The sequence below is a fragment of the Gorilla gorilla genome, chromosome 6, assembly GCF_029281585.2.
Source record: "Gorilla gorilla gorilla isolate KB3781 chromosome 6, NHGRI_mGorGor1-v2.1_pri, whole genome shotgun sequence".
Classification (NCBI taxonomy): Eukaryota; Metazoa; Chordata; class Mammalia; order Primates; family Hominidae; genus Gorilla; species Gorilla gorilla.
The window spans coordinates 148,335,449-148,357,192 of NC_073230.2; the positions used below are offsets into that span (position 1 = coordinate 148,335,449).

The 21,744-nt window shown below is 41.2% G+C and overlaps 1 protein-coding gene across 9 annotated transcripts in view; it reads left to right on the forward strand.

The window, feature by feature from the left end:
- The first annotated feature begins 2,157 nt into the window (after positions 1-2,157).
- UBN2 (ubinuclein 2) overlaps positions 2,158-21,744 on the forward strand; it is a 103,805-nt gene continuing 84,218 nt past the window's right edge. For 6 of the 9 annotated variants that reach the window (XR_010134773.1, XM_055393210.2, XM_004046306.5 and 3 more), the window contains exons 1-2: positions 2,158-6,332; positions 11,381-11,473. Coding sequence is in view for 8 of the 9 variants with exons in the window: in XM_055393210.2 (XP_055249185.1) it covers positions 5,865-6,332; positions 11,381-11,473 (561 nt within the window). In the remaining variant the exon portion in view is untranslated. Of the gene's footprint in view, positions 6,333-6,477; positions 6,838-11,380; positions 11,474-21,744 lie in introns of those variants that run through there. The other 3 variants (XM_019031525.4, XM_055393211.2, XM_019031529.4) reach the window with 2 other exon arrangements.

Below are 21,744 nucleotides of genomic sequence, written 5' to 3' on the forward strand. Positions count from 1 at the left end.
CTGCCCAGCCGCCCCGTCTGGGAGGTGAGGAGCGCCTCTGCCCGGCCGCCCCGTCTGGGAGGTGAGGAGCGCTTCTGCCTGGCCGCCCATCGTCTGGGAGGTGAGGAGCGCCTCTGCCTGACCGCCCCATCTGGCAGGTGAGGAGCATCTCTGCCCGGCCGCCCGTCTAGGAAGCGAGCACCTCTGCCCAGCCGCCCCGTCTGGGAGGTGAGGAGCGCCTCTGCCCGGCCGCCCCGTCTGGGAGGTGAGGAGCGCTTCTGCCTGGCCGCCCATCGTCTGGGAGGTGAGGAGCGCCTCTGCCTGACCGCCCCATCTGGCAGGTGAGGAGCATCTCTGCCCGGCTGCCCGTCTAGGAAGCGAGCACCTCTGCCCAGCCACCCCGTCTGGGAGGTGAGGAGCGCCTCTGCCCGGCCGCCCCGTCTGGGAGGTGAGGAGCGCTTCTGCCTGGCCGCCCATCGTCTGGGAGGTGAGGAGCGCCTCTGCCTGACCGCCCCATCTGGCAGGTGAGGAGCATCTCTGCCCAGCCGCCCGTCTAGGAAGCGAGCACCTCTGCCCGGCCGCCCCGTCTGGGAGGTGAGGAGCGCTTCTGCCTGGCCGCCCATTGTCTGGGAGGTGAGGAGCGCCTCTGCCTGACCGCCCCATCTGGCAGGTGAGGAGCATCTCTGCCCAGCCGCCCCTCTAGGAAGCGAGCACCTCTGCCCGGCCGCCCCGTCTGGGAGGTGAGGAGCGCCTCTGCCCGGCCACCCCATCTGGGAGGTGAGGAGCGCCTCTGCCCGGCCGCCCTGTCTGGGAGGTGAGGAGCACCTCTGCCCTGCCGCCCCGTCTGGGAGGTGTACCCAACAGCTCCGAAGAGACAGCGACCATCGAGAATGGGCCATGATGACGATGGTGGTTTTGTCAAAAAGACAAGGGGGAAATGTGGGGAAAAGAGAGATCAGATTGTTACTGTGTCTGTGTAGAAAGAAGTAGACATAGGAGACTCCATTCTGTTCTGTACTAAGAAAAATTCTTCTGCCTTGGGATGCTGTTAATCTATAACCTTACCCCCAACCCCGTGCTCTCTGAAACATGTGCTGTGTCCACTCAGGGTTAAATGGATTAAGGGCGGTGCAAGATGTGCTTTGTTAAACAGATGCTTGAAGGCAGCATGCTCCTTAAGAGTCATCACCACTCCCTAATCTCAAGTACCCAGGGACACAAACACTGTGGAAGGCCACAAGGACCTCTGCCTAGGAAAACCAGAGACCTTTGTTCACGTGTTTATCTGCTGACCTTCTCTCCACTATTATCCTATGACCCTGCCACATCCCCCTCTCCGAGAAACACCCAAGAATGATCAATAAATACAAAAAGAAAAAAAAAAAGCACTTTTCCTGCAAATGAAAGTTTAATACCTCCAAAATTAAAAGGACATCTGAGGCTGGGTGCGGTAGCTCAAACCTGTAATCCTAGCACTTCGGGAGGTTGAGATGGGCAGATCATGAGGTCAGAAGTTCGAGACCAGTCTGGCCAACATAGTGAAACCCCGCCTCTAAAAATACAAAAATATGAAATTTCTAAAAATACAAAAATTAGCTGGGCATAGTGGCATGCGCCTGTAATCCCAGCTACTCCGGAGGCGGAGGAAAGAGAATTGCTTGAACTCAGGAGGCGGAGGTTGCAGTGAGCCAAGATCGCGCCACTGCACTCCAGCCTGGGCAACACAGCAAGACTCCATCTCGGGAAAAAAATAAAAGGACATCTGAAAATTTAACATGATGAACTTGTCAATAAGCCCCTCAAATATGTTCCTAAAAAAGCGGGGGGAGTAGAGTTATTGGCACAATTTCTCAGTTTTTCCACAAACCTTTTTAATTTTTTTGGTTACATAAATTAACCCATTTATTATAGGCTAGTGATGTCTCAAAGAGTAGAGGAGCGTCTCCTGGTCTTTCAATTGCTTCAGTCTTCTGATGGTGGACTTTACCGTGACAGCTGAAGTGGTAGTGCAGGTCCAGACAATGTGGTTCCTGCATGAAGACACCGTTACTGTCTTCATGCAGGAACCACAGCGCCAGAGCCCCACAGCTCGTCTCTTCATCTTGGTTTTGCCACAGAAAAGAGCAAATGTACTTGGCGTACTGGCTGATTTCAATTTTCTTCACCATTTTCTGGAGGGAGACCCCATAGCGGGTCCTGTATTTACCAACGATTCCAACTTCTTGGTTTAGCCATGTTGCCGTGAACTACGTCTGAGCTCAGAGAGCTGTTCCACAAATCTTAAGGAGAAAGACAATCAGTGTGCAAAAGAAATATGGGTCATAGTAAGTGCTGAAAAACTTCATCTAGTATTTATGGGTATGGTGCACATGCTTTCAGTGACAAATCAGCTGATAAATGAAAAACTATACTTCTTGGCAAAAACACAGTATCAGTGTATTACCTACCACAGAATATTTACAGCAACAATAACTATGATGTAGTAAAAGTCCAACTTGCTGAGAGTACTAATACTGAAAGTTGCATAATATTTTCATGCCAGATATGTGTAGCAAGATAATTTTATAGAGGAATTATTGACTGTATAGAGAAAAATATATTCAGAATTTTAAAATAGTTCCCTTGGACTCCATCACGGCAAGTAGTAGCAGCATTGGGGCGGCAGCAGTGATCAGAATGCGGTGAGGGAGATTGTGGACATTCTGCTTGTAGTCCCAGCTACTTGGGAGGCTGAGGCAGGAGAACGGCGTGAACCCGGAAGGCCGAGCTTGCAGTGAGCCGAGATCGCGCCACTGCACTCCAGCCTGGGCGACAGAGCAAGACTCCATCTCAAAAAAAAAAAGAGATTTCAAGAATTCTGAATACTGGCTTACTGGAAACTCTGGTTATTTGTGTACAGCTTTGTGAGCAAGGACTTAACCCAGAATTAATAAATAACCACGGAAATATCACTGGTTATTAAGGAGCTTCGAAAGACTACCAAAGCACAAAAGGTTGCTGAAAACATGACAATCTAACTTTCTGGAGAAATCCTGATATGTTGAGTTCTTCAAGAGGATTTGAAGACTGTGTCGCAATCAAGAACGTACGGTGAAATTACTGCATGCAGCAGTGTAGAAAAATCGTCCTTTTTAAAAGAATTATAGAACCATAGCTTTATAAATCAGTGGGAAAGTGGCTTACAGAGGGAACTATCAGGTGTGTTTACACTGCATCTTATTCACTTTTTAAAATGGCACTAATGTATTGGCATTGCTATGTTTATATTTAGGCATTCCTTATTTATAGCTCTAATAGCTTTAATTTTCTGAGCAGTCTATCAGATGTTTATATCTGCTGTGCCTGGGTGAAGTGTGGTGGAACCCATTAGTAATAAGGTGTGGTGGTTATATGACTTGTTGACGTTTCCTTTATAAACTAATTTTGAATTGTTTATGCACAATAACTATGGATTTATGTTGTACTCTCACAGGATTTCAGCCACCATTTGTGAATTTTGATTTAGGTTCATTATATCAGAATCTTGTTTTTTAAATTAAGAACATGGAAAACATTTCTTGTAATCTACCCTTTAACAAAGAATATATAGTTTTCAAACAGTTTGTTGGGCAGTTAATAGGGTGAACCAGATCGTTTTTATTGATTTAAATAATTAATTTGATTAAACTTGGTATTTTATGAAGAGAATAAGTTATTACAGCTTAGTACTTCATTTACACAGATAAATGATTGTCGGGTATGCAATTTATCATGATGTCAGACTAAGATTAAAGAAGAATTTATTACTATGCAGAACATGCATACGCATTATTACTATTCATGACTGCCTATATATCTGAACTAGGGTTTTCAATTTTGATCAGTTTAGAAGAAGAAAAAGATCAGGCGCCACAGTGGATCAGATATTCATGTACCACTGTCCTAATGAATTCTGGAGTGCAATAAACCTATGAACAGGCAAGAACTTCCATGGCATTAAATAAAATCTTTCCTAGTTTGCTTCTATATGATGTTAACATTTTTTTCTACACTGTATTATAAAATATTTTATATTAAATTAACTCTGTTGCGTCTGTTGCTTTTACTTTATCCTAAGCAGTAGGTAAGTATTGTGAAACTTATATTTCAGATATGCACATACGTGTTATGTATATATGGGTGTATATTCTGGGTTACAATGTAAAATGTCTTACTGTGGGTTGTGGATCAAAAAGTTGGAAAACTCAGTGGGTGAGAAGTTAGAAGATAATGTTGGATAAGTAACACACCTGTAGAAGGATTTGGCCCACAGACCACCAGTTTGCAGTCTCTGAGCTAAATTGTGGAGGATATTGAATATGAGTATACATACATAGAACTCAGTTTGTAGGTAAGTTGCAGCCAGAACAGAGAACGATATAATAAAAACTCTTTTAGAGACATTAACATGACCCCGTCTCAAGACTGGCGGAAACAGAGACTGAAGGCAGAAAGGTCATTTAAGTATCACTAAGGCAATCTAAAAATGAGACCCGAATTCGGAATCAGAAAAGGAGCAATAGGGAAGGAGATAATGGAGGTAAAACATGGCGCAGAGTAGAAAAGATAGGGTTTTAGAGCTGAGAGAGACCTTTGGAATCATAGATTTCATCACCATCTTCGTCCAAGTAGGGAAAGTAATAACAGGAGAGGAAAAAACGGAACCCTCTCAGAATTTGTCAATGACGTTACACTGACTTAATAAAAGAGCTTTCAATAGTTAATGCAGTTAATGCAGTTAACAGAAGGCTTGGATTCCCTTCAGGATGTGAAGGGCGAGGCCTCAAATTTACTTTTTATTCAATGGATTAAAATGGCCAGTAATTCTTATCCTTTTAAACCCGACTTGTAGTGAGCCTATGGGGCGTGCCCAATCAATTCCTTCCCCATCCTGAAATGGGTCCTTTAGCATTCTCATAAACAGTACGTTTCCTGAAATACCACTAAACCCTGTTAAGAAGTTTTCTATGATTTCAGCAGTTTAGGCCTTCTGAATGAGCCCAGAACTCTTCATCTGCTTGTTAATTTTCCAACTGCAAAGCGTTATTGAACATTTAATGACCCTGCCCCACGCAACGCCCACTGCGGCCGGGCGAGGGAAACCAGAGTAGGTCGAGGAAGGGGAGGCCTCCGCTTTCGGGAGGGAAGCCGCTGGGGCTAGTCTGGCTGAAGCTGGGCACTTCCTTTTTTCCCTCGACACTTAAGGCTACGGGGACACAGGGCGGGCAGGCACAACGGCTGATGCGTCTCTCTACCCTTGCCCAGAGTCCGCCTTGAATAATCAGCTAACAACCCCAATTCCCTTGAACCCAGCGCGGGAGACCCGGCGCCAATGGCTAGGTCGGTCTCAGTCCCATCCCGATGCTAGCCCCGGGAAGCTCCTGGAGCGCCTCTGGTTTCCGGGTGCGAATAGTAAGCTGCTCGGGAAACCCCAGAACCCTCCCTTTGAGGAAGGGTGCAGACGGCGTCTCCGTTTCCACGGAAACAGGCCGAGCCATGTCGTCACTTCCGCCGACCTGTCTGGACTCCAGACTGTCGGGAGGAAAAGAGGAAAACTGAGCAACAGCCACGACAGTGGACGCGAGCGTCTCCTCTGTGCGCATGCGCCCGCTCAGCGGCCTGCTTCTATTTATGTGGGGGATCCAACATGGCGGCCGCGGCGACCCTGGCGATGGCGGTGAAACCCATCAGAACGTAGTAGCGGGGAAGGGGACACGGTCCGCACTCACCGTGGCGTCGGCGGAGACGGCTGAGGGTGGTGGAGGGAAGAAAAGCGACGGAGAGCAAGAGGAAGGGCGGGCAGGCACGCAGCGCGCCGTAGAAGCGAGCGCCGGCTCGAGCAAAAGCGGAGGGCCAGAACAGTGGGGATGGCGGAGCCGCGCAGAGTAGCGTTCATTAGCTTGTCACCGGTGCGGCGGCGCGAGGCCGAGTACCCGGGGCCCGAGCGTGAGCCCGAGTACCCCCGCGAGCCCCCCCGGCTGGAGCCGCAGCCGTACCGCGAGCCGGCCCGGGCGGAGCCGCCGGCCCCGCGGGAGCCTGCCCCCCGCTCGGACGCGCAGCCCCCGTCGCGGGAGAAGCCGCTCCCCCAGCGCGAGGTCAGCCGCGCCGAGCCGCCCATGTCGCTGCAGCGGGAGCCCCCGCGGCCCGAGCCGCCGCCGCCGTTCCCGCCGCTGCCCTTGCAGCCGCCCCCGCCGCGGGAGTCGGCTTCCCGGGCTGAGCAGCCGCCGCGGCCGCCGAGGGAGACAGTGCGCCTGGAGCTGGTGCTTAAGGACCCCACCGACGAGAGCTGCGTGGAGTTCAGTTACCCGGAGCTGCTGCTGTGCGGAGAACAACGGGTACAGAAGATTCTTCCCTCCTGCCCCAGACCCCGGGAGCCTCAGGACCCGCCGCCTTCCCCAGCTGGTTTGCACCTTGGGACGCCCACCGAGCGCGTCCGGGTCGCCCCGAGGGTGGGGTGCGGGGGGCCGGGGCCGAGCGGGTGGACGGGGCGGTGAGCGCTGCTTTCTCCACTCCCCAGGGTGGCCGAGGCTCTCACCCGGCTGCGCCGAATCCCCAAACCCCCGGCACTCGCTCCCAACGTCGCGCCGAGCCTGTTTTCTTGTGCACCTTTCGGAACCTCAGATTTTCCTTCTTTCCTTTCTGCTCCCCACTCAAAATCCTGGGGCCCTGCAGGCCGTGTGGCTGGGTTCTCCCTGTGGCGCTACAGCTGTCGTTCCAGTAGAAAGGAAGAGAAAACCTTGGGGGACACGCCCCCCAGTCTGAAGCAGAGATTGTGTAACCCCTCTCGTATCATCCTCATCCTCATCACTGTTTGTTTTGCTGGGCGCCGTGGCTGCTGAGGTGTGCTTGCGTGCCTGTGATATTTTTCTTAATCGAAGGGAATTTAAGAATAATTAAAGGTTTTCAGAGACTGAGGATCCCACTTTAGGAATGGAGAAGTGGGTTAGTTAATCTGGTTACTAATTATTCTCTCGTGTTGGTATTGGAAAACCTTTTTAGCTTTCCTTTTTTGTGGAGTTCGTTCATATTGTAACTGAATGGGAAGGTGTCTCCTGTTTTATTTGACACCTACCCGTCATATTATTTAAGTGTACTATCATTAGTTTATAGAAGAATATTGTACTCAGCCTTTGTAATTTTCAGAGGATGATGAAAAAAATCTCAGCTTTGAATTTTTTAAAACAATTGAAAATATATAGGTATGCTTTTGATGTAAGAGGTGAACAATGGAGAAAGGATAGGGGTTATGTTCGTAATTGTAATTTTTATTGTTGTGGGTTGGTGGATCTTCAGAAGTAAGTTAGAAAAGGAGATGATAGATTAACAGTAAGGAAAGAGAACAGTTTTCTCTGTTGCTTAGCAGTTATACCCGTTATTAGGTTTTGCTTTAGCTTGGGTCTAATGGACTCCAGAAGTCCCTTGTTTTGTTTTCATCTTCAACTACCTTTATGGTCAAAATGACTGACTGCTTAGTCACAAAGTATCATGTTGAACAATTTCACTAGATTTTGTTTACTTCATGGCCAGCTAATGTTTTGATCATTATTTAGAAATGTTGTGTGGTCAAATCATTACAAAATGTTTTCAACCAAAATGAATTGTTTAAAGGTAGAGATCATTTTGGTCACTTCCACCTAACATTTTGCTCTTCAGACTCACTTGAATGCCCCTTCTTTATAAATCTGAGGTCACTTTTTTCCCAAAAGAATATTAAAAATATTGGATTGGAGCATTTTTCAAACATTGTATTTGAGCTGCTAATCTAAGTTGGTTTGCAGTTTTTGTAATTTTCATAAATTACAGGAGAAAAGCATTATCTTTGGATAAAAATACATAGCAATAACGACATTTACTGAGTTCTTACTGTGTGCTAGACACAGTTCTAAGCACTGCACATGGTTTTTCTAGTAGTCCAACAGAACTCCACGAGGTAAAAACTATTATCCTCACTTTACAAATGTATGTAATTTTATTAGTACTTCTTTCCATAGTGATACAATTTCTTAGTAAAACAAAATTTCTTAAAATTAACTCATATAGTTTAGAGGATTCTGCCAAAATGACGTAAAATGTAAGTCATAGTAGAAATACAAAGACTTTTATTATGTCCCTGTTTATGTTGTAATATTCACACGATGGCAAATTAATAATGTGTGTCATTTAATTATAAAAAAGAAAAAGGTTTGACACCCTAGCTTTGTTAACTTGATAACACCAGAACTACTACTTTCATGCAATAGGAGAAAGAGGAAAAATTCCATTTAATTTTTCTGTATACTTATTAACAGTATAGGTGTCTATTGGCCCAATTATCTCGTATATCGACTTTCTATTTTTTCATATACCTCTGAACAGAACAAAATCCATTGTATATAATCACCTTTGCAACAAAGATTTGCCACATTTTCCTGTGATTGCTGCCAGTGTATATCCTTATTATGCAAGAAAGCATAGAAAACATATGTTTAAGTAAAATTGTCATGGTTTCATGAAAGGAAATCCTAGAAGAGAGACCATCAGAAAGCAAAATGCGAACATTAGAATTGGTCTGGGAAGTTGGTGGTTCCCAAAATTAGAAGAATTAGAAAAGGAAGGGCTCCACATTTTTGAAATAGCCATCTATCACTAAATAAGATTTTAGCTCCAGATGCTGAAACTGGTAGATGTGGGGCTATTAAAAAAAAACAAACAACAAAAGGTGTGTTACATATGGATACCATTCATGTGGGTGCATTTAAATCAGTTCCCTTCTTAAATACTAAATGAACAGTAAAACCCTGATTTACTGGAACATAATCAGAAATTTTTCTGTGCTCTATTTGTATTAATGAGGAAAGCACAATTAAATAATTTATGTTGGGAAAATATGAAAAACAAAACCACAGGTTAGCTAAACCTTTAACCTTATTGTCTCTAGGCAGTACAGTGCTGTGATTGAGATGGTTTAGGATGATGACTGGCATTGGAATCATCTCTATCCTGAAAGATTAATTTGGTCACCATTTCTGGCTAAAGGGTAATAGTGCATTTTAGAAATAAATTTTGGCAATGATTGATACACAAGAAAAGGTTTAACTCTTAGTAAACCAGAAAAATCAGTTAACCAGAACACCCATTTATGAACATGCTTAATTGAACATTTACTGTAAAAAGAAAAATAAGTGATTAAGTGTGAATGTAACTATACTATTTGAGAATTCCATGGTATTTCATTGTTTGCATATTTTTGATGAAATTTGTGAAAGACCTCCTGAAAATGGTGTTGATGAGTTAAGATCAAAGGACAAAATTATTGCATCAGTTTTGCATGTGGGTAGTTGATAATTTTCAGATTTTTTTTCACCTGAAAAAACAAAAAAGCTTAGTCTTGATTGGGGGAGGGTGTTTATTCTTAACTGTAAAAGAAAAGTGAGTCCATTTTCTTAAATTTGTTTTTGTAGGCTGTCAAGAGAAAATAAGAGCTGTACTTTTGATACCTACATAAAGTACATAAAATATTTTAGAATGGCATATAAGGTGATTCTTATTAAAAATATAGATCCATGTGTTTATATTTATACATATAAAATGAGTCATACCATAGTAAGTATTTGGGCTTCACAGTGCAAGAGGGAGCAGTTTGTAATAGGCATGGCGATTGCTTACTGTCCTTAACCTGAGCCTCTAGTTAAGGCTATACCCTGGACATGCCTAGGATTCCTTATTACTTTATTCTCACTAGTTTATTCCCTTTTGGATCATGTTTATGTTTTTCATTGGTAAATTTTTATTTTTATTTTATTTATTTATTTTTTTGAGATGAAGTTTCACTCTGTCTCAACCAGGTTGGAGTGCAGTGGCGCAATCTCAGCATCTCAGCTCACTTGCAACTTCCACCTCCTAGGTTCAAGCGATTCTCCTGTCTCAGCCTCCCGAATAGCTGGGACTACAGGCATGTGCCACCACACCCAGCTAGTTTTTGTATTTTTGGTAGAGACGGGGTTTCACCATGTTGGCCAGCGTGGTCTTGAACTCTTGACCTCAGGTGATCCACCCACCTTGGCCTCCCAAAGTGCTGGGATTACAGGTGTGAGCCACTGCGCCCGGCCTTTCATTGGTAGCTTCTGTTGGGGTGAACTATTCTATAAATTTATTACTTATTACAATAATTTTAAAAATTGATTTTAAAGTTAACTCCTTTAAAGAAGTATCCCTTTATTCTGATGTCCCAAGTGTGAGGAATTGTCTCGTATTCATTCTGTCCACATTTTTCTATCATGTTTTTTAGACAGATCATGTCTCAATCTTTATATCCAGGATGAAGTATCTCAGTTTCAAAGTGTGCAAATCTTCCTTCTGCATTTTTTCTTGCTCTTCGGGGTCCATTGAATCTATATCAGTATTTCAGTTGTAGTATACCTTCATTTTTAATTACCTGAGTCAGTTGTCTGAAATTGGATAAAAATAGTATTTTTATCCTTGTTTTGGTTTTTTTGTGCATTGAAAACCATATATATGTTTGTATACTAAAATAGAAGACTTAAGGATGTGATCGCTATTTTTGTTTGTTTTGTTAAATAGATGGTTAATGTGAGCTTCTAGCTCTGTGTGTGTGTGTTTTAAACCGTGTATTATAATAAACTTTCACTCTCCCCTACTAGAAGAAAGGCATGGTAATGTAATCTTTTTGCAGCTATTTCTCTTTTCTAGCTTTGTTTAAAAGTAATGTGTATTCCCTGAATGGATATCCATTGACAGAATATTGGTGATACAATGGTTGTTGATATTGGACCTCAACAGAAAGCCTTAGCCGCTACACACACTCAGTGTTAACTCACAGGCAGATGATTTAAGTGTTGCTTTTAATTAATAATCTAGAGCTCCTTTTAGAAGCATTTCCTGATCAAAGCAGTTAATCTTTGTTAGTGAAGATATCAATCTAGAATTATAAGTGAGATTTTCATATTTAGCTAGTGTTCCTGGGGATTTTTTTTCTTTGTTATTTTGGATGAGGTGACCATATAATCATTTTGCAGGTGAAGACAATTTGGATTGTTGAGTTCTTACTCATCAAAACACTGTGAAATGTATATGAGTCCATTATAACTGTAAATTTTTTTTGCTATGAACCAACTTTTTTTTTTTTAGTTTTAATACTTCTGACTTACTTGTTAGTATTAGGAAAAGTTGTCTCGTATTGATTCAATTTAAGATATAGTCTCTGAGTAATAATATAATTAATTATATAACATGTTATATATTCTCGCTAGTTTATTTCCTTTCAGATCACATTTATTGAAATAGAATTGAAGTGGTTGTTACATAATGATAAATAAATAAACAATAATACTATTTATAATACTAATGGATACTTCTCTTTCTTTTCCCATTCACCTTGAATCAGAAGAAGCTCATTTACACAGAAGACCCATTTAATGATGAACATCAGGAGAGGCAAGAGGTGGAAATGTTGGCTAAGAAGTTTGAAATGAAATATGTGAGTATAATAAACTGATCACTTAGGTAATTTTATCCTATTGACCTGTTTGCTTTCTGTGGCTGGTTGGGAGGGCCTATAAATATCCGTTGCCTGCCTTACTTTGTTCTCACCAATGGAAACCAAATGAATGGTTAGACAGTCAAATAAAGATTCCAATAGGCTTGTGATAGTTAAAGTAGCCATCATTCATTTTTATTTTTATTTATTTATTTTGGAAACAGGGTCTCGCTCTGGCGCCCAGGTTGGAGTGCCGTGGTGCAGTGTTGGCTCACTGCAACCTCTGCCTCCCAGGTTCAAGCCATTCTCATGCCTCAGCCTCCCAAGTAGCTGTGACTATAGGGGCAACACCACACCCAGCTAATTTTTTGTATTTTTGGTAGAGACGGGGTTTCACCATGTTGGCCAGGCTGGTCGTGAACTCCTGACCTCAAGTGATCCATCCTGCCAAGTAGCCATCATTTATTATAGTCTTTCTAGAGTCTGGGCGGTTTGCTTTACATATATTATCTCCAATCTTTGTAACAAAACCACAAGCTAAGTAATATTGACCATATTTTACAGATGAGGAGTCTGAGGCTCTGAGTTCAAGATTAAGTAGCTAATACAGTATCACACAGTGGCAAGAGTAGGCTACAGGTCCAGGTCTGTGTAGCTCTAACTCTATTCCCTTTCCGCCACCATCGAGAATGCTATTTTAATTCCTTTGGTATAGTAGTTCTGAAACCTTCCTGCCTCCTAAGAGTTTGAGAGTGAATGTGTGTACTTCTAAGCTCATTGCGTCAGACTCAGAACCAGCATGAGACTTCTTTGAAAGTGTCCGGTTTATGCTAAATATTCATGTACATTTTATATTCAGTGCCACAATATAGTGGTGTTTGTTTGAATACAAAAATAATTTTTAATTACCTGATTAAGTTGCTTAACATTTTTCTCAAATTTTCTAGTATTACTAAATTTGTAGAAAGCCCCACTCCTCACCCCACATTTACACTATGGCTTTGAGTACTCTTGGCACTTTGCTAAAACATAACCCAGTTGAGAAGCAACACCTTACCCCTCTGATTCCTCTGTGAGCATTGAAAAGTATTCCACAAGAGAAAGGATATCAGCTCACATTGGCCTTGTCATTCATGCTACCCTCAAGATACAACAGGGATCTTGACCCATACGTGCTGGCTCCTTGTGGTAATTAAGAAACCATTTGAAGGTAGAAGAAGTAGATGAGAATAGATTGGAATTGGAATCAGGTCGTAGGCCATACTTTGCCATCTACTAATTGTGTCCTTTTGGTGAGGTTTTTTAGCTTTGGGCCACAGTTTTCTTTTTCTCTCTTTTTTTGTAAGACAGAGTCTCTGTCACTCAGGCTGGAGTGCAGTGGTGTGATCTCGGCTGACTGTAACCTCCACCTCCTGGGTTCAAGCAATTCTTCTGCCTCAGCCACCTGAGTAGCTGGGATTACAGGCATGCACCACCATGCCTGGCTAATTTTTGTATTTTTAGTAGAGATGGTTTCACCATGTTGGCCCGGCTGGTCTCGAACGCCTGACCTCAACTGATCTGTCCACCTTGGCCTCCCAAAGAGCTGGGATTACAGGCATGAGCCATTGGGCCTGGCCAAGGCTACAGTTTTCCTATCTATAAATTGAGAGGTTCAGATTTTTCCGACACCCTATTGGTTCTCTATTCTGTTACTATATAATAATAAATTTAGGGATGGACTGGTGGGTGTTTAAATAGAAGGAATAGCATTGTAGTATTTAATTACAGTGTAATCTTTTGAGACTATATTGTATCATGATGTATAAATTGTAAAATCCTATAGGATGTATAAATCCTAAAATCCTAGCATGTATAAATCCTAAAATACTGTGTTTTTTATACAAGTTATACATTGGTTACACTTAATGTTTTAACCAACTAGTACACTTATGTGGCTCAAAATTCAAAAATTAAAAATCTTCCTTTTATTGTATTGCCCACCCATGGAATCCCACTTCCTAGGCAAGTAACATTCCTGTGGTACTAGAGATACATCTCTATACATACACATCTATTCCTTTCCCACCCCCTTTTTATACATATTATAGAATTGTACACACTTAAGCTCTTTGCTTTTTATTTACTGTATCTTAGTACATTTGGGGGGGTCATATCAGGACAAAGTGCTTTCTCTCCCTTTTTTTTAAGGCTGCATGCTGTTTCATTGCATGGAACTATCACACTGTAACCAGTCCCCAAATGATTTAGGTTGCTTTCAAAAATTTGCCCTTATTAATAGTGCTGCAGTAAATTAGTCTGTAAAATGGCATTTTACACAATTTCAAGTTTATCTCTAGGACAGATTGCTAGAATCAGACGATTCAGGTCGGAAGATTTATGCATTTATAATTTTAGTATATATTACTAAATTACCAGTTCTACTCCCTCCATCACTATATTAGAGTGTCTTTTTTTTTTTTTTTTTTTTGAGGCAGAGTTTCACTCTTGTTGCCCAGGCTGGAGTGCAATGGCGCGATCTCGGCTCACTGCAGCCTCCACCTCCCAGGTTCCAGCAGTTCTCCTGCCTCAACCTCCCAAGTAGCTGGGACTGCAGGCACGCACCACCATGCCCAGCTAATTTTTTGTATTTAGTAGAGACAGGGTTTCACCATGTTGGTCAGGCTGGTCTCGAACTCCTGACCTTAGGTGATCCACCGCCTTGGCCTCCCAAAATGTTGGGATTACAGGTGTGAGCCACTGCGCCCAGCCTAGAGTGTCTATTTTGCTGTGGGTTACAAAATCAAGGATTTTAGAATTGCCCTTTGCAAATGGAAAAATTCCTATATATAATCCTATAAGTAAAGTGATTCAGTATATGACGCACTACCTTAAAGTTAGCATTAAGTCTTCTTAGTCAACCCTAGGATAGTATCTGGCATAGAAAGATCAGCGTTCTGAAGAAGTTGTTTGATGCGTGAAATTGAGTTTCAATTGACTTAGATATATTCAAGCCTTGTTATTTTGTTTACAGTGATAAAATATTACTCTTGTTATAATCTAAATTAATGGGCTATATTTCTTCTCTGGATTTTTATTTTGCTGACTTACTCTCTTATTTCCATTCTAATTAGAGATTGTATGTATATTAACCAAAAAGCATGCCCAAGTGTTATATCTATGAGTATTGTGTGTGTGTGTATGTGTGTGTGTATGTGTATATATATATTTATTTGGTAGAGACAGGGTCTTGTTGTGTTGCCTAGGCTGGTCTTAAACTCGTGAGCCTAAGCAGTCCACCTGCCTCAGCCTCCCAAAGTGCTGAGTTTACAGATATGAGCCACTGTACCCAGCCTAAATATATATATATACATATATATATATATATATTTTTTTTTAATAATTATTTGGAATCTTTTAAGAAAATCATCAGGCCAAAAGTGACCTGAGAGAAGATACATTGTCCTGCTGGGCGCTATAGGCCTAGAGCTCTAGGCTATCACAAAATCTCTCTCTTAAACTACAGTGATCTTTATTGGTGTTTGGGGCAGGTGTTGCAGCAGTTGAAGATCAGTGATATCAGAAATTATAGGGAGTATAAAATTGTAAAAAGAGCACCCTGCGTTGAATTTATGGGGTTCCCCCCTCCATTGTGTCCTATTTTTATGGCCATGTTCTGTTTCCTGTTATGTTGTTCTTATGCTCAGGTAATGTGACAGTTCATATTCAGCATCAATTACTAAATGGTTTTTTGGGAAAAGGTCAATATGACTATTAAGTACCTATTTTTACCTAGATTATACTAAATTGGTTGTTGTACATAAATCTTTTTAAATAGCTAAGTCCAAGTTTTGACATTTCTACAACTGTATAGGCTCCAGATTCATCTTGATGGTTAGAAAGGAGGCAGGATATGGGTAAAAGAGGCTCCCATGCCTCTCTTTATTCCCAGTTAAGGCTCCAAAATGTTTAGGCAAAACATCTTGGTTTCCAGTTCAGTTTTTAGATGGTCTGTAGGTAATATATGCCTTTTATGAGGCCACCTATACTCTATACTCAGGAGTAGGATGCTTCAATTTGATGGGTATAGACTTGATATCTTAGCCTTCTAGGACATAGGATAACCTATAATTGTTGGAAGATTTCTCTTAGTGATTTTTTTCTCACTCCATTACCCCAGCCGTTCTGAAAGATCATACTGTCCTAGAATTGGATATAAATTCAATAATCTAAATGAAAGCACCTAGCACAATACTTTGTGCCTAGCAGGGGCTCAGTTAAGACTATTTGAATCTGAATGACTCTCTGAATAGGAAGACATATATTCTGCCAGGCATTTATTAATAATCATGAAATCACATTATAACTTTAAAATCTGCTTACTGTGCTATATAGATCTTGAATACTATCTTTCACGCTTAGTTCTATGTGGTTTTGGGCTCTCAGAGCCCTAGTAGTTTCATACTTGTTTTAAAAAGAAGGGTAAGGGTAGATTTGATAGTAGAAAAGTAATTCTGAGCAGTCTTATAAATAAAACAGTTGACCAAATGGAATAACACTGTTTTTACTCAAAGACAAATTATTCTTCTAAATATTCTTGATTTTCTTGAGACCCTGTCTCTAATAAGAATAAGAACAATAAAATCAGCTAGGTGAAGCGGCCCGTGCCTGTAATCCCAGCACTTTGGGAGGCCGAGGTGGGCAGATCACCTGAGGTCAGGAGTGCAGCCGGCCTGGCCAACATGGTGAAACCTTTCCATCTCTACTAAAAATACAAAAATTAGCTGGGCATGGTCGTGGGTACCTATAATTCCAGATATTCGGGAGACTGAGGCAGGAGAATCCCTTGAACCCAGGAGGCAGAGATTGCGGTGAGCCAAAATCACGCCATTGTACTCCAGCCTGGGCGACAAGAGCGAGAGTCCAGCTCCCCCACAAAAAAAAAGTCTTGATTTTCTTTTGTATGACTTGTAAAAGTGAGTCTTTCCGGATAATGTTTTAAAGAATGGCAGTATCTTGGAATAACTAATTTCTGATGAGTAACATCTTCACAGTAAATACTACTCGGCTAAGTGGAAAGAAATATAATTTTGTCTTAAAATAATTATAGATTATTGTTTTAAACTGTCTTCAAATGTGAAACTGATACCAGGTAGTTAGTTTTGAAAGCATTTGTGTACTGTTTCTGGGAGTTGTAAGAATCATATCAATTACTCATATTATTTTAGTTGATCATCCACACTTGCTGAGGGGTTAGAGCTTCCTTGGGAACTTCATAGGCTGGTTAACCTGTTTGTTTTGGCCTTATGTAAGGTCTGGTCCCTAAGGATCATCTCGATGTAGAGCTTTGGGCAAACTTATTGACACCACCACAAAGTAAATTCTACTTGCAAAACACAAATACCAGTGGATTTAGGGTTTTGTAGACCAATAATAGTATGATATTACATGTACAATAAAAACATAAAATAATCTTTTAAAGCAAACTGGGGGAGGGGAGAGGGCCTTAAATAAAGGGCAAGGAGGAATTCCTAGCTCAAATAATAATTTCTTTATTGCAGTTACCCATTCTGATCACTTGCTGTGACATGCCCTTTTAATTCCTTGGCCTCTTTGAATTGAATAAATTCTCTTCAGCCTTCTTTAATCCCTTAGGAACAATTAAGAATCAGCAGTTTTAGGGTATTTAGGAGGAAGGACTGGTATCCATATGTGGTGATTATAGAAGTTGTGTATACTATTTTTGTGCTGTGTAGTCAGCTCTTGACTGTATTTCCACTGCCTTGAAACTCAGCTCCTTTCTATTGGTAGGTTGAAGAAATGGGCATAGATGTAAAGAGATAAGGTGGCAGGGCTGGGACAAGTAGGGAGTCTTGTGACGACAGGATGTTTTCTTCTCACTTATAGGACTGGTGTGTTTTTTAGTAATCGGGGTCATTCTTGCTCTGTCTACTAGAGGTTATCAATGAATGTTGGTTTTTAGTTTGGTTTACTATTAGCTGGAGGCAATTTGGGGTCAGGGGGTCCAGTACTAAGAACATCTTGTTTGTTTGTTTTCCAGTTGAGTGTTACACTGTAATGAGGCTGCATTGGCCTAAAACACTGATTGTCAGGTTAAGCAAGTACTAATGACTCAGTAAGGAATATTCTTCTGAGTCACAGGGAGCTAGTACCTAGAACAGTAGATAAGAAGAAGGTTCTTCACTTTAGATATAGCAAAATTCAAGGGTTTTTTGTTGTTGTTCTTGTTGTTTGGAAAATAAGTTTTGATTTTTATAAGATCTACTTAATTTAAACTGTGTAATATCAACTGCAGAGGTTCAGAGAATGTATCAAGTAAGACTTTGATTCTGTTGCAGTAAGGGTACTGAAAAAGAGAGTAATTCAACAGAAGTCTTTCTAGTAGGGAAGATACTATAATCCTTTGCCAATGTAACTTGAGTTTCTTTAGGTTAAATTTTAATATTTGTGAATTAATTTATATGTACCTTTCTAGCAACTGCCAAAAGTTTGGTTCCAGCTTATACAATTTACACATTATTGAATTTTAGCACAGTTAGGGAACTGGAGGGTGGAGAATAGATATGGGGTGGTAAGGCAGGAGGCAGGTCAGGGTTAGAAGTTTTTTCCAGGAAGGCCACAAGTGAGGAAAAGCAAACTGTACCTAGAAAACTACTCTAATGGCCTCTGTGATGAAGGAGGGAACTGGAGATTGTGCCTTATAGTTGGTAAAAATCTATTTATAAGTGGAGCAATGCCTTTGGAACTCTGGTTGTTGGAGAGTGAGTTAAGAAAGAGCTACTCAGGTTTGGGTGTGTCAAATACAGGTTATCCAAAACTGTTTCCCCACAGTGGGACTGGAAAGTAGAGCCAAATGAGGAGGAATTCAAAACTTTGGTAGTGAACATTTGGTGGGCCAAACCTAATAAAATAACATTTATTGAGTGGGTAGTACATGTCCTTAATAAAACTCGGAAGATACAAAAGCTAATGATAGAAAGTAAATCTCCTTCCTACCCCTGACTCCCAGCTAACCAGGTCACTCCTTAGAGACACTGTGAGTTTCTTGCCCCAGAGAGCTATGTGTATGTGGGCAGTCACATATTTCAAAGATTTTTTTTTTGTTACTGGTCACTGTAAGAGGATATATAAATACAGATAAATGAAAAGATCAAAATAAAAATCAGCAAATCACCTGTAAGTCCACTGCCAGGCAGAACCACTGTGAATAGTTTGATAGTTGAAAGTGTATCCTTTCAGGAGTTTTAAAAATCCATGTGCAATTACATTTGTACTTTCTTACACTATAAAAAAATTTTTTTAAGAGCCTAGTGTGGTGGCTCACACCTGTGATCCCAGCTACTTGGGAGGCTGAGGCAGAGAAGATGTCTTGAGCCTAGGAGTTCAAGACCAGCCTGGGCAACATAGCAAGACCCCATCTCTTAAAAAATAAGTTAGATCACCTGAGCAATACATGAATATGTTCCTTTTATTAAGAACAAATTCAAATAATACATATTACATCAAAGTCTTCCTGCACCACTGCTTCCAGTTCTATCCCTTCTCCGTCGTAATGACCATGGTTATCTGCTTGTTGTGTATTCTTTGAGCATTTTATACATATCTATAGATATGTATTGCTATGTTTTGTTTTTCATAGATGAGAATATCCTGTTCATATGATAGTGGAAGAAACAATATCTTGTTATTTAGATATTGTCTCCATAATAACCAGTTAAGTTGAGGACCTTTTCAAATGCTTAGTGAACATTGATAGCACCTTTTAGTGAATAGCCTGAGCTGTACATAACATTTAGGAAACTATTCTTGTTACCTTCTATATTAATAAATACTCTCTATCACAATTTTTTAAAATTTATTTATTAATTTTGGAGACAAGGTCTTCATCACCCAGACTAGAGTGCCGTGATGTGATCATAGCTCACTGCAGCCTTGACCTTCTGGGCTCAAGCGATCCTCCCACCTCAGCCTCCCAAGTAGCTGGGACTACAGGCACGCATCACCATGCCCAGCTTTTTTTTTATTTTTTATTTTTTTGAAAAACAGGATTTCACCATGTTTCCCAGGCTGGTCTTGAACTCCTGGGCTCAAGCGATCAACGTGCTTCAGCCTCCCAAAGTGCTGGGATTATAGGCATGAGCCACCTCGCCCAGCCTACCACATTATTCTTCAACGGCTATTAACATTGAATGGATATGTGATAGTTTGTATAATTTACACTTTTATAGTTGATATGCTTGGTGAAGACCTTATACCTGTAAGATCATTTTGAGGGGAAGCATTTTGGTCAGATTAATACTATTATGATCAAATAAAGCTTTAAGTCTTTTATTTGCACCCCTTGATAAGATTTATACTTATTTAACAATACTAATCATTTTACTACTTAGATTAGATTATGGACTCAGAACTATTATGGTTTCTGGTGGCAACAAACTAGTCACTTTGGCTAGACATAGATGTTCCTAAATCTCTAATTACCCATAAATTGTTTGCACTTCTACATATATCTGATTGTGCCCATTACAACAGAACCTGTTTGTTTAGTTCTCCCAGGTAAATCTCATAGGCAGCTATTTATGCCTAGACAAAAAATATGTTAGGAGATCAAAAAAGATCATTGTCATTGTGATTTAATGAGAAAGCATCCTGGAGAAAAGATTGAAAATGTAGGCTGATATGAGAAAGCTGGGAGGATTTAGTGAGTAGCAGGAGACTATCCCAGATGGGGAGAAAGCACAAGGAACAGTAAGAAGGTGTGTTTGGGGGAGAGTTGGTAGACAGTTTGAATGGATGAAGTGTTCATGTTGGAAAATTGTAAGAAAAAAGTAGGAAAGGTGGTTTGAGTCAACATGTACAAGGCATTTAACTGGTGCCATGTTAAGGGTTTTCAATTCTTATAGGTGGAGTGCTTTTGAAGCATTTTGAGCAGGGGAAATAATAGGGTATTTTCAAAATATTAATTAGGTGGTAATTATGCAGGATAAATTTGAGGAAAGAGGCCAGGCGTGGTGGCTCACATCTGTAATCCCAGCACTTTAGGAGGCCAAGGCGAGCAGATCACCTGAGGTCAGGGGTTCGAGACCAGCCTGGCCAACATGGTGAAACCCTGCCTCTATTAAAAATACAAAAATTAGCTGGGTGTGGTAGTGCGCACCCGCAGTCCCAGCTACTCGGGAGGCTGAGGCAGGGGAATCACTTGAACCTGGGAGGCAGAGGTTGCAGTGACCTGAGATCATACCACTGCACTCCAGCCTGGGCGGCAACAGAGTGAGACTCCGTCTCAAAAAAAATTTGAGGGAAGAGAGGCTAATTAAGACATTCATTATGTTTAGGTGAAAAACAAAGGCCAGCATTCTAGTATTGACAGTTAGAATGGAAAGGAAGCTGTAGATATGGTTAATCATGGCAACAAAGATTTATGGGGAGAGACACTTGGAAGCAGAAATTATGAGAGACTTTTGAAATAGCATTATTGAGGTATAATTTAAATAAATATAATTCATCCGTTTTAAGCGTACAGTTTGATGGATTTTAACAGATGCGTGCAATCCTGTAACTACTACTGCAATCATGATACAGAACAATTGCATCACCCCAGAAAATTCCCTTTATAGACAGATCTGTCCCTCCAAACTTAGCGTCTGGCATCCTCTGATCTGGTTCCTGTGACTCTAGGCTTTTCTGATGTTTGTTTGTTGGCCTTTTCTAGGGTTTCCTGTAAATGGAATCTCATGTCTTCTGCGTCTGGGTACTTTCACTTAGCATAGTACTTTTGAAATTCCTCCATGTATTGCCTGTGTCCCTTCTTATTGCCGAGCAGTAATCCACTGTATTCCTACTGTGGATTATGTTCCACAGTTGTTTATCCGTCCACCAGATGATGACCGTTGGGTTGTTACCAGTTTTTGGCTGCCATGAGTCAAGCTGCTATAAACGTGAGAGTGCAAGTCTGTGTGTGAATACACATTTTCATTTCTCTTGGGTGCATGTAACAGTGGGGTTGTTAGGTCCAATGGTAACTGTATGCTTAATAAGAAACTACCTGATTCACTGAGAGAGAGCTTTAAAGGAAAAAAAATATGAAAAACTACCAAACCATTTTCCAAAGTAGCCACATCATTTTGCATTCCTGCTAGTGATGAATCAGAGAACAATTGCTCCATGTCCGTGTTAGCATTTGATGTCATCACTCTTAATTTTAGCCAATAATGGTTTTAAGGCAGAAAAAATAGTAAGGATGAACAAAATTGGAATGTCAAGTGGGAGAA